Source organism: Notolepis coatsorum (assembly GCF_963971535.1).
Source record: "Notolepis coatsorum genome assembly, chromosome: 4".
NCBI classification, from domain to species: Eukaryota; Metazoa; Chordata; class Actinopteri; order Aulopiformes; family Paralepididae; genus Notolepis; species Notolepis coatsorum.
This window is the reverse complement of record NC_140168.1, coordinates 78,316,816-78,330,402: the sequence shown is the minus strand read 5'-3', so window position 1 is coordinate 78,330,402 and position 13,587 is coordinate 78,316,816. Positions and strand designations below refer to the sequence as shown.

Sequence of the window (13,587 nt, the reverse complement as noted above, 5' to 3'; positions counted from 1 at the left end):
GCCGATTGCCTAGATCCATTTCCGGTTTGTATGGCGCAATAAACGCCGAAATCATATCGATTATGCACGCCAGTGTTTGTCTGTAGTCCCGTAGCAAGATATTACTGCCGGAGGGATTTCCTCGACGCACAATCACAACTTCAGGTTTTGAGAGTGTAACTCGCCCGACCATCGACCAGGCGGCGGTATTGAGGCGTTGCAATCTCATTCAGAGTCCCGCTGCAGCACCGGAGGTTGGCTGGATGAATTATGAATGCCATGGCGAAAAAAAATTAATATTGATTTCAAAAACGGCTTTTGCCGTTCTTGGCGCTCAACGCATGGCAGGCAAACACGGCGTAACTCGTTCTTGGCGCAGGATGTGTTAATATAATTTTTTATATTTTTTTTATATTATATTTATGATCATTATTAAATAGAATACTTTTCTATAGGAAAAGTATGTTTATTTTTTTTATTTGATCAGCTGTGCCTGTGAGTCCGGCAATGTATGGGGCTGCGGCACTGCAGATTTACCCTACTCAAGTGCGGCGGAGGAGAATGTTGGTGTGTTTTTGGTGTGTTTCTTTCCATTGGTTTCATTTAGTTAACATTATTGGGCGAACAAGAAAACTAAAGAAAACTGTAAAATTTTAATGACCCTGCAGCTGTTCTTTCTCCGTGCACTTTCGCCCGCTCTGAAGTCGGACTCGGTGTGCCCAGCCACGCGCGCTGTTCTCGCAAGGACCTCGCGAGTGCCTGCATGTGCGACTGGTGTGTTTGCGCTGTGAGGCGTATTCTTCGTATGGCTGCACGTACCGCACCGTGACGGCCGTACCGTAAATTCGCGGGACGAATACACGTACCGTTACACCCCTAGTGCATACGATAAAATACTTTGACTGATACGGCCGAAATCGGTTTCGTCTGGACATGGCCTGAGTGTCACTGATACTTGATCAATTCTTCTATGCTTCTGATGACCATCACTTTGGAATCCTCTGGCGTTCCGTTCAGCTTTATGTAGACATCCAATACATATTTATATAATTGTTTGCTTTATAGATGAAGGTTGCAACATAATTATGTAATGTAATGTTGTTGGCTGTGTACCTGAACTCGTACCGAACCGTGACCCCAATACCGAGGTACGTACCGAACCGTGGCTTCTGTGTACCGTTACACCCTAATGTCTATACATCTGTGTTAAAATACATATTCTATGTCTTACAGCTTGACTAGTTAATATGATCAACTACAACTAGTAAACTGAGCTCAGACACTGGGTGACAGTTTTTTCAGTGTCTCTTAAACTCAGCCAATACAAAGGGCCAGGAGATGGGAGAGGTTTGATTGATTGATTGATTGATTGATTGATTGATTGAAAACTTTATTAACAGATTGCAGAATGGGTACAATACAGTACAGCTCAATACACACAATTGTTAAGGGGATGCAGACCAGAGAAAGACTTTCGTCTTGTTTACATCAGGGTCCCCCATTTTCAATTCATCAGGACATATATGACATACATGACATACAGATAGTCAGTACTGCTACATCTATACATTTATGACATACCAGATTTGCAAATACAGTACTGTTTGTGATACAGAAGGAGTCAAGAAAAGGGAGTATATACATTTGACGTAGAAACTGTACATTGGAGGAGGTTGGGTGGGGGGGGTTGGGTACATTGGGATATTGACAACCATACTGGGTAATTTACATTGGAGGTGGTTGGTGGGGGGGGGGGGGGGGCACACTGTATAAACAAGTAAAACTGTACATTGAGGGGGGGGGGGGAGGAGACACTGTACAAACAAACAAAATTGTACATTGGACTATTGACAAAACCATACTAGGTAAATGACTGTACATTGGAGAGGGTTGGGTTAGGATATTTACAGGGGCCAGTGTTGAATTGCAGTCTCCCGTAGGTGTCCCTTGAGAGAGGTTTTGAAAGTGGGTAGTGATCCACATTCCTTTACAGCTTTGGGTAGGGCGTTCCACATTGATGTGGCATAATTGCGAAACGTGTTTAGTCCCTTATTTGAGCCGAATCTGGGTTTAACATGATTTGTGGAGCTCCCTCTGGTGTTGTGATCGTGGTATTCACTGACCTTTGGGAAGTATTTTGACATGTACATGGGTACCTTGGTCGTGTAGTGTATCTTGTAGACCAGGCCCATTGCAAGTTGCTGTACTCTGTCGTCTACTCTAAGCCATCCTAGGTTGTCAAAGTGGGCAGGGGTGAGGTGGGTTCTAGGAGTAAGGTCAAGCAGTAGTCTGACCAGTTTGTTTTGAGATGTTTGTAATTTTGTTTTTAGCGCCTTTGAGGTGCTTTGGTACCATGAGGTGCAAGCATAGTCGTAGTACCCCTGAATGAGTGCTCCTGCCAGAGTCTTCAGGGTATTCTTGTTTACCAGAGAGGAGATCCGGTACAAGAAACGAGTTCGTTGGTTGACTTTTTTTATTACATTGGATGCCATTTTGTCACAGGAGAGATTAGCCTCTAGGATGGACCCCAGGTAGGTAATTTCATCTTTCCTTGTGACAATATTGTCACCCACTGTAACTGAGAAGCCGTCGGTCTTGCTGAGTTTGTTATTTGAACCGAAGAGAATGGACTCTGTTTTGCCCATGTGTAATGATAGTTTGTTATCAGCGAGCCATATGCAGATTCTGCCTAGTTCCGAGCTGAGGGTTTTTTCAACCTGTAACTTGTTTTTGTCAGAGACCAGCAGGGCTGAGTCGTCCGCAAACAGGAACAAGTTGCAGTCACAAGCTGACGACATGTCATTTGCATGAATTAGGAACAGTAGCGGTCCTAGTATGCTTCCTTGTGGAACACCACAGCTCACTGTGAGGGGGGGGGATAGGGTACCGTTTACCTCCACCATCTGTTCCCTCCCCTCAAGGTAGGATTGCATCCAGCTCACTGATAGACTATCAAAACCAATTGCTTTTAGCTTGTCAATCAGAATGGAGTGATTGACCGTGTCAAAGGCCTTTTGTAGGTCCAGCATGACCATGCCGCAGTATTTGCCTGCGTCCACCTCTTGTTTGATGTGGTCATTCAAATAGAGAAGGCATGTGTCAGTGGAGTGGGATGTTCTGAAGCCAGATTGGAATTCGTAGATTAGATTTTTTTCCGCTAGGTACTTTTCGACCTGTTCGTAGACTATTTTTTCCATGACTTTCGAGATGGAGGTGAGAATAGAAACAGGGCGGTAGTTGCCTGGGTCTAATTTGCTGCCCTTTTTGTGCAGAGGGGTCACCCTCGCAATTTTGAAGTCCTTGGGGACGTGTCCCTGTTTTATGGAGAGGTTTATTATGTGTGTGATGATTGGGGTGATGGCGGCTGCTGAGTCTCTGAGGAATTTGGAGGGGATGTTGTCATGGCCAGTGGCCTTGTTAGGTTGGAGGGCGCTCAGTTTTTATTGAGTACCTCATCTGTTGTTACCATTTCCAGCTTGAAGTCGTCCTTGCGGACCCCTAGGTTTTTGTAGTAAGCTACTATGTGTTCTACCCCATAAAGCCCTGAGTGGGAGGGTAGTTTGTTTACTAGTGTTGTGGCTATGTTTGTGAAGAAAATGTTTAAGTAATTGGCTACATCCAGCTTGTCTGTGATGAGCGTGTTGTCCGTTTTTATGTTTATGTTTGAGAATCTGGTTTTAAGTTTTTTACTGCATCCTAGTTGATTATTGAGTAATTTCCAAAGTTCACGTGGTTTGTTTTTGTTTTCCTCAGTTTTGTCATTGATGAAATTCTTTTTTGCAGTTTTGATCATGGAGTTTACGTCGTTTCTTAGTCTGTTTCTTTCTAGTTTGAGTTCAGTCACGTGGGCTTGGAGTTCACTGCTCGTGCTTTTAGTAAGCTTTGACTGACTTTTACGAAACTCAGAGCATTTTTTGTCTCTGGTTTTCATAGCGGCCAGTATTTCAGAGTGCATCCATGGCTCAGCGCGATTTTTTACCCTGGTGGTTCTTAGGGGGGCCATGTCGTTTAGTATTGTTGAGAATTTGGTTTTGAAACCATGCCATGTTTCTTCAACCAGTGTACCATTGAGTTCATCTGACCAGTCCAGACTCTCCAGTTCAAGGTTGAAGGCCTCGCTAGAGTAGGTTTTTAGGTCTCTAGATGTGACTGTTTTGTGGCAGCCAGCCTTTTGTTTTAGTTTTTTTCGGGTACAGAATATCATATAATGATCACTTAACCCGCATGCTATAACCCCTTTATTTGAGATCTTGGACTTGTCGGAGGTCAGAATGAGGTCAATGGTAGTCTGAGTTGATTCACATACACGTGTGGGTTGGGTGATTAGCTGGCTGAGGCCGTGCAGATCACAAAACCTACTGAATGACTTGAAGACGGGTGCATCTTTTCGTTGCATATCCGTGTTCCAGTCTCCAATAAGAATTTTGTCTACATCCTCAACTCCAGCCAAACACCCATCCAGTGTATCATAAAAGCCACTATGATCTGGCGGCCTGTAGACTGTGCCAACCAGTAGGGATTTCGCCCTTTCGAATAGGATTTCCACCCATACAGTTTCAATTGATTTATGATTCAGGTCATTTCTGTTGATGAATTTGGTGTCCTTGTGTATGTACATACAGACACCACCTCCATGTTTGTTTCTATCATTCCTGATTATTGAGTAGTTCTCAATCTCTATCTCTGGATCTTTTACAGAATCGTCAAGCTTAGTTTCTGAGAAGCACAGTATGTTTGCCTTACCATTTATGAATAATTGTTTGATTTCATCCAATTTGTTTTTTAAGCTGTTAATGTTAATGTGAAAAATGTTTAGTCCATTGGCGTTGGTTATTTCATTGATGTTGGCAGGTTCGAAGTATTGTTCGTTTGTGGTCTGTTCCTCTGTGTGGGGCTGGGGGGCTTTGTTGTTGTGGGTGGGAAGGGGGGAGGGGGGGGTCGGGTCCCGCGCCGTGCTGGAACAACAAAGAAGGGGGGAGGGGGGGGTCGGGTCCCGCGCCGTGCTGGAACAACAAAGGACTCGTTCCTGGTTGTTTTCGTTGTTAGCTCTGCTAGCTAGCCGGCTATCGGGCGTCGAGATGTTTAAATCCCGCGTCGAGTTGGTCGTCATGGTTTCGACCCTCGGTTCACCTCCTCTCGTCACTGCCTCACGTGTGCTCGTCTGCTGCGGCGTCATTGGGGGAGCTTCGCCGCCCGCGCTGTGGATGTAGCCACAGGTTGCGTTGTAGATGCTGTTGGTCGCGATGGGAACCTCCATCGCTTCTTGCGTTGCCAGACCAAGTCTTCTAGCCTGAGTTCTGGTCATAACCGGGCCTGGGTTTAAATGAATGTCTCCCGAAAGTAGCAGAACCAGGATGATCATGGTCCTACGGTCCAATCTGCCAGTCGGGTCCAAGGCTATTTCCCTCTCCAGTTCATTCAAGACATCACACCGCCTAGAGCCAAGGCTCGTTATTCATTCTCTAACTGGGGCATACCTTTTCTTGTCATATCTGGTGTCTAATGTACGTCATTTCAATTATGTATTTAATGTGAGTCCGACCAAAAGCTCTGTGTCAATTTGTGGTCAGAAGCTTTGTGTGTACAATATGTTGTCTCTGATTACAAACCGATCTCTGTATTAGCAGATTAATAATAAAGAATTAAAAAAGAATAAAATGTTCTATGTTTTTATATACAAATGACTCGATCTGAAATTCCTACAGCTTACTGTCATGGCTAATTTTAAATATTCCACAACAGTACCCATTCTGCAATCTGATAATAAAGTTTATAATCAATCAATCAATCAACCCTGGGAGGGCAGCCTGCGCCAAGAGGGGGCCCATTGAAGAGTATTTTCAGCTCCTCACCACCACCTCGGAGGAACAAGGGCTGAGGGAGAAACCCCATCATATTTACAGCTGTGACGAGACAGGGTTTCAGCTGGACTCCAACCGGAGGAAGGTCGGCCGAAGCACACGTACAGGCAGGCCCAGGGAACCAGGCCCTGGCCTGCTTCAACGTGGTCCCCCCTTTCGACGTCTCCCCTTTCATTATATATATATATTAAGGCTGTCAAAGTTAACGCGGTATTAACGCGTTATCGCCCGATTCTATTAATGCCACTATTTTTTTTAACTCACGATTAACTAAAAAAATTAAAAAATTAAATTGTATTTTTTTTTTTACTAGACTTCACTCAGGTGTATTATTGATGCTCTCATTGATACTATGTTCAAGTTCAAGTTTCAAGTTTCTTTAATAGTTGTCATACAGAAGTACAGAATACTTTTATACAAAATGCTTCTTTACTGTTACGCTCCAGAGACTGTGCAAGACAAGATAAGTATGAAATAAAATAACATAGTATAGCATGTAAATTAGAAGTAAAAAAAATGAGGTTTCTGAAGTGTGTGTGTGTGTGTGTGTGTCAGATATAGAGAGACAGAGGGGGGTGAGAGAGATGAGGAAGGGGCAAGAGAGAAAGAGACCTGGGAGAGTGTGTGTGTGTGAGAGAGAGAGGGGGGGGGGGGGGGGGGTGATTACTCAGCCCTTGTGTGGGTGAATGTAACAAGTTCCTAACGTTTTCTTTCCCCTATTATTTCATGCACACTTTATTCATTGTTTTAAATTATTATTTTCTTTTAAGTTATTTTGTGCATCACTCTGTTTTGAATTTGATGCAAATTTGCAATGCATGAGGGTCATCCTTTTGTGTTAAATGGCTGCATAAAGCAAGCATTTGTTGACTCGCATGTTGATAAGAGTATTAAAACTTGGAACTTGAAAAATATCCGTTTAAGGCAAAAGAATAAAATAAAAAGGCGATTAATTTGCGATTAATCGCGAGTTAACTATGGACAATCATGCGATTAATCGAGTTAAATATTGTAATCGATCGACAGCACTATATATATATATATATATATATATATATATATATATATATATATATATATATATATATATATATATAGGGCTTGGTGTCATGGGTCCAGTGTGACAACGGTCACTAATGGTTCCACACAATATGTGTACAGTGGGAGGAGGACGAAGACAACACCTATTGGTGATACTGGTGTTTGGATGAATGAGTGTATGAATGAATGAATACATGTATGTTTGGTGTATTATGTTATAAATAGTAGTTATAATAATAGTTTTTTATAAAATGTGCTGGCTGTACTCAGTACACATGTACTCAGTATATATTAAATCAGTCATGTTAATGTGACATTACTATTAGTTTGTTAGAAAATATTAATTATAGTACTGTTCTTGTTGTTCTTCAGTGTTAGCAGTGATGAATCTAAACAAAAATAAGTAATTAAAAAAACATACACATTGGGTAAGTCTTCTTTCCAAATCAACTTCCAAAAAGTATTTTTTGTAGTCCAGTAGATGGCGGCATTGGCTTAAAAGGGGAAACTGTATGTCAGAAAAGGTTGTGTATGTCATATTTGAGCTGCAATGTCTAGTCTGAAAGTCTGAATTTTGTTTGTTGTTTAGGGGACCTCAAAGACTAACTTGTTGAAAACGACACAAATAAATCGACATTTTAAATGGGGGGAATGAACACATCCAGCTAGAAACAGGTTCTAAGCTTCATTTGGATGTATACATTGCGGGGGGTTGAACAAAATGCAGCCTCACCAGCCACACTAGGCTTGTATCGGTCTCAATTAATATGAATGCAGTGGGGAGGGGCCTGGTATAGATGAGGATCACTGGAGCTGCCTAGGTGGAGTGTGCCGCGTCAATGGAGCACATATCATAAAAGGGGACCCCCCCCTGTATAATTGTAACCCCCCCCCCCCCCCCCCCCCCGGATAATAACTGATAATACTGTATTTGAGTATAAAAAATATCTGTGTCCATCTGATGCTGGACTGCTGAGAACTAACAGCTGCAGAACTCCATTAGGAATGTTAACCACCAAAACCTGCACGTATGACGTATATCATGCCAGTTTGGGTACAGACCCTCGCCTGCACCTTGTGTATACTGTTTATTTTTTTCATATTTTTATATTCTGAATAAATTATATTGTTTACACAGTTTCTTTTTCTAAAATATTTATATTCAGATTTAATTGTATTGCCTATATTTATGTCTTTCATCCATTACCCTGCCCAGTGTTTCCCTTATATGCATTCAGCTGCGCCGCTGCTGAATCAGGACCGCCACTGCTATGAACTAGACTATTTAAAAAATATAGTAAAAAATATATTTTTATAATATTTTTTTTATCATTCCATTTGGGCTGTGGGGGGTGCTTAATGTCTGAAGGAGTCGACTGAAGGCTTCTTGTCCCCTGCGAAAGCATGCAATTGGTCCACCAGATGGATACATCTTGATATTTGTCTAGTGTGTTCGTTAGACAGATGAAATCCTCTGTGCAGGGATGTAGCACTACGGATGTTTGGAGGGAGTGAGTTCCAGAGGGAGGGCTCTGGGACCAACATGTTGGTGGTGGGGATGGAGAGGAGACCGGAGTCAGGACCGCAGCCTCCGGGGTGGGATGTAGGGATGGAGGAGGTCAGCTAGGTACCGGGGGGCAAGGGAGTGAAGGGCTTTGTAGGTGATGAGGAGGATCTTGAAATTGATGCAGTGATTGATTCCGTATTTACAGGTGAAGACTGACCTGAGGAACAGGCTGCAGGGAGACCATCTGGCCGCTTGTATGCGTCTCAGCATCAATGGGCCCCCTACCAGTGAATTCCCGACCAAAGAGCCCTGGAGCTTTTCTTTCAAAAGCCCAGGAAAATTAAATGCTCTAAGGCAGAATGTAGCCTATGCCACTGAGACTTCTTAAGTGTAAAGTGCTGTTATGATTTGTGTATGTTAGACAGTTAGTATGTTCTATGTATCTATGTCTATGTTTTCTATTTATATTATCTATTAAATCATCTACCGGTATATCTATGTTCAATACAAATAGTGTACATTTTCTTAAGTGTTGAGGCATGTAATTAATCTTGACATTTACCCTGATTACAACTACACTGCAAACAAATGTAATCTTATCAAGTGAACATATCTTGTATTTGATACAATAAGTCCAATATTGAGTAGAATTATCTTGAATTATCTTATCCCACTGGCAGATAATTTAGCTTTTTCTGATTTTGGTCAATTTAATCTTGTTTTAAGAAAACAAGGTTAACATTTTACCGGTAGATTAAATTGACCAAAATCAAGAAAGAAATAAGCAAAATTATCTGATTTGATTTGAAATCTTTATTTCGAACATGCAATGAATACAAACAAACAATAACAAAAGCAAAACACAACTCAATCTACATGTTCGAAAAGGAGTAGGAAGAAGTATACACTTATTTAATCCTACCCCTTTTCCACTACTCAAATGAGTATACTATTTTAAAACATAAAAAAGAAAATTATATATATATATATATATATATATATATATGCAAAAAACAAAAACTATATAAGTAAAACATGAAAGAAATAAAAAAAAAAATGTAAACACCTGTGAATATCAAGTCCCTTCCTCACCCCTGTACCTCGTGAACATCATTTCCTTATACATCAGTTTGAATTGTCTCATGTTTGGACATTGCTTTAGCACCACATTTAGACTGTTCCAGTTTCACTCCACATATTGAGATGCAGTGTCTTCTCATGGTAGTGCGTACATTAAGCACTTTTAAATTGAGTTCTCCCCTCAGATTATAACCCCCCTCCCTATCAAAGAACAGTTCTTGAATGTTTCCTGGAAGTACATGACCTTTTGCTTTATACATTAATTGTGCCGTTTTAAATTCCACAAGATCATTTAACTTTAATGTTTTTGACTTTAAAAATAATATGTTTGTGTGATCACGATAACCTGCAATGTGAACTATCCTTATGGCCCTTTTTTGGAGTATAAAAAGTGGTTGTAGTGTAGACTTATAATTGTTTCCCCAGACTTCAGCACAGTAATTTAAATATGGTAAAATGGTCATAAACTCTTTCAATAATCACATCATTTATTTTAACTTGTACTTGAGTATTTAATCTACAGTTTCCAAATAACATAATTTTAGTTTTGCTCAAGTTCAATGATAATTTGTTTCTATCAAACGATTTTTTTTTAATTTCTTCATTTCAGATGTGATGACCTCTAAAATCTGCTGGATATTCTCACCAGAAAAAAAGATTAGTGTCATCCGCAAATAAAATACATTTAAATATATTGGATACTTTACATATCTCGTTAATGTACAAGATGAACAGTTTTGGACCCAACACTGACCCCTGGGGGACACCACAAGCAATGTCCAAACATTCAGATTTATAATCTCTCATTGTCACAAATTGTTGTCTTTTATTTAGATAGCTTCTCACCCAGTCCAATACTACCCCCCTGATCCCATATCTTTCCAATTTCCTGATTAATATATCATGATTAATAGTATCAAATGCTATTAATCAAATTATCTGCCAGTGGAATAAAATAATTCAAGATAATTCTACTCAATATTGGACTTATTGTACCAAATACAAGATATTTTCACTTCGGACACACCAAAAACATCCTAGCAAATTCACACGACTCCATGAACATGAACATGAATATCTCGAACAATTCTAAGGTAGTTTTAAGTTATTACGGTTACGTGCGTTAATATGGATTCCGACAGCACGTGCGCACGCACAAAAATGGATTCCGGCAGCGTGCGCGCAGCACAGCACCGCTGTTGAATTTTTTTTCAGGGGAAACACTGCTGCCTATACCTGTACCTCCCCTCCCCATGCTGCTATGATGCTCTAATTTCCCCAAGGGGATCAATAAAGGATTATCTTATCTTGTGTTATTCGGGCTCATCCCTACTGGCTATTGAGATATGCAGTTCCTAAACAACTCAATGTCCTTCAGATAGCAGGGGAGCTAACGTGTAATAGGCAAACACAGCCAACAGCCAAGAGAAACCATGGCACTCTCCTGACTAAAAGTATAATGGAGCTCTATGGAGAAACCATAACACTTCCCTGACTAAAAGTATAATGGAGCTCTATGGAGAAACCATGCCACTCCCCTGACTAAAAGTATAGTGGAGCTCTATGGAGAAACCATGGCACTCCCCTGACTAAAAGTATAATGGAGCTCTATGAAGAAACCATGACACTTCCCTGACAAAGTATAAGCGAGCTCTATGGAGAAACCATGACACTTTCCTGACTAAAAGTATAATGGAGCTCTATGGAGAAACCATGACACTCCCGACTAAAGGTTGTTTCAAATGAAAATGGTTGGATGTCATGAGCCTTTCACCTTTTACATATGTAGTTTTGACATGGATTGATTGTTTAGATCACAAATGCAAATATATTGTAGTCTGCCCTGTTGTTCTGACCAGGATTACGTTGCTTTTTGCCTCCTTGATGTGCATGATGAGACACTGAGTCTGACGAGGTCAAGAAACCTGTCTATAATGAAACCACTTAGATCTTTTCCTCTTGCCATCTTGATCCAAGTTTGAGGTCAACTAGGCCTGCTCAGCATTAGTATATACGTGATGCCACAGTGTTAATGGTGTTCTGGTGTTAATTGCTTAATTGTATCATGCAGTAACACCTGCATGGAAGCAACTGCATTTGTTATGTTTATCCACATTTATTCACGTTTCTCCTATACATGTGTAATGGATAATCATATGTACTTGTATACAGAAAAACATTAAAACAGAAATACACAAATACAGAAAAACATTAGGAACATAGTGGAAATCATAGGATAGGGTTGGTACAGCTCTGTCTAAACAACAGTTATTTTCTTTTCTGTTAGATTCTGTTTTCTGTTAGATTCTGGGGTTGGGGAGGTGAGGACAACGAAATGTACAAACGCACTTCACTCCGTGGCATGTCCTGCTTTTTCAACAAACGGGTTTGGACTTCAGTATAAACCATTGTCCTGTCAAACAGGTTCAGTCTCTCTAAGCAAGTAGTTCAAGTCATTAAGAGAAGCCTGTGTCCACTGCTGTCAAACAGGTTCAGTCTCTCAAAGCAAGGGGTTCAAGTATTTAAGAGAAGTCTGTATCCACTGCTGTCAGACATGGTTTAGGCAGAGAGTGGTGGGACGTCTTGTAGTGCCTCAGATAAGTTACATCTTTAAGATAAATGTCACTTAGTACAGGATTAGTAGACATTCCAAAGGAGCATTACTTGTTTTTGAAATGTTGAATATGAGAATACTCTTAGGAACATTACTGTTGGGTGTGCTGTGTTTTCTATCCTACTGCCTGTACCGGAGTGATTCCAGTGTTAATGCTATGGATATACGGGTACCTGTACTTCAACATAAAAACCAAACGCAAGAGACCCAGGAGTTTGAAGGCCTGCAGCCCTGCCCAGAAAGGCCTCCTAAGCTGGTGGGACCATTTGCAGTGGAGTTCAACAAGCCACTGACTTTAGACTCAGTCAGGAGGGAGAACCCTGATCTCCAGGACGGAGGGCAATTCAAACCCCAAGACTGCATCGCTCGAGACAAGGTGGCGGTCATCGTCCCGTTTCGCAACCGGTTCCACCACCTGAAGTACTGGCTGTACTACCTCCATCCTATCCTGCAACGCCAGCAGCTGGACTACGGCATCTACATCATCAACCAGCACGGCAACGGGACGTTCAACAGAGCAAAGCTGATGAACGTGGGCTTCGTTGAGGCCCTGAGGGAGGACGACTACGACTGTTTTGTCTTCAGCGATGTGGACCTGGTTCCCATGGACGACCGCAACATCTACAAATGTTTTAGCCAGCCTCGGCACCTGTCTGTGGCTGTGGACAAGTTTGGTTTCAAGCTGCCATATAAAACTATATTTGGTGGAGTTACAGCTCTGTCTAAACAACAGTTCTTGAAGGTCAATGGTTTCCCCAATCGATTCTGGGGTTGGGGAGGTGAGGACGACGAAATGTACAAACGCACTTTACTCCGTGGCATGTCCCTCTCTCGGCCAGACCATCACATTGGCAAATACAGGATGATCAGGCATGCGAGAGACTTTCACAATGAGAACAATAAGAAGAGGTTTGCTCTAATAGCGGAAACCAAAGTAAAAATGGACAAAGATGGAATCAACTCACTCAAGTACAGCGTGGTTAAGACTGAGAAAGATAAGCTCTTTACTTTCATCACTGTTGATGTTGGCAGTCCTGCATAGCTGACGATCTGTATAGTCAAATTCATGCCTCCAGGAAAGGGTAACCATAATTAACAATCTGTATAGTCAAAGTCATGCCTTCAAGAGGGGTTAACCATAAATAAACTGTATAGTCAAAGTCATGCCTTCAAGAGGGGTTAACCATAAATAACAATCTGTATAGTCAAAGTCATGCCTTCAAGAGGGGTTAACCATAAATAACAATCTGTATAGTCAAGGTCATGCCTCCAAGAGGGGTTAACCATACATTTAATAAAATCCATAGAATATTGGCTACCGAACTGTGGGATTTTCCGACACATACACTACACTGTGCCTTTTTTCCCACTTAGGATGTATGAGCTTCATTGTGTGACAAAATTGCACTCTCTTTGGTGGGAAGGCATGAGTAGACAAACTACTTATATTTATAAGGTAACTTCTGGTGTACCCAACAAAGTCTGAATCTGTGAGCAACTCCTCA

The 13,587-nt window shown here is 41.4% G+C and overlaps 2 protein-coding genes across 2 annotated transcripts in view; one reads left to right on the top strand and one right to left on the bottom strand.

The window, feature by feature from the left end:
- Positions 1-13,587, bottom strand: part of gon4la (gon-4 like a) — a 208,609-nt gene that overhangs the window by 89,330 nt on the left and 105,692 nt on the right. The gene's annotated exons all lie outside the window — the stretch shown is intronic.
- Positions 12,240-13,124, top strand: LOC311227567 (beta-1,4-galactosyltransferase 1-like; the record flags this gene model as incomplete). Its single annotated transcript, XM_084313288.1, has 1 exon — positions 12,240-13,124. One exon carries the CDS (start codon positions 12,240-12,242, stop codon positions 13,122-13,124), a length of 885 nt encoding a protein of 294 aa, XP_084169414.1.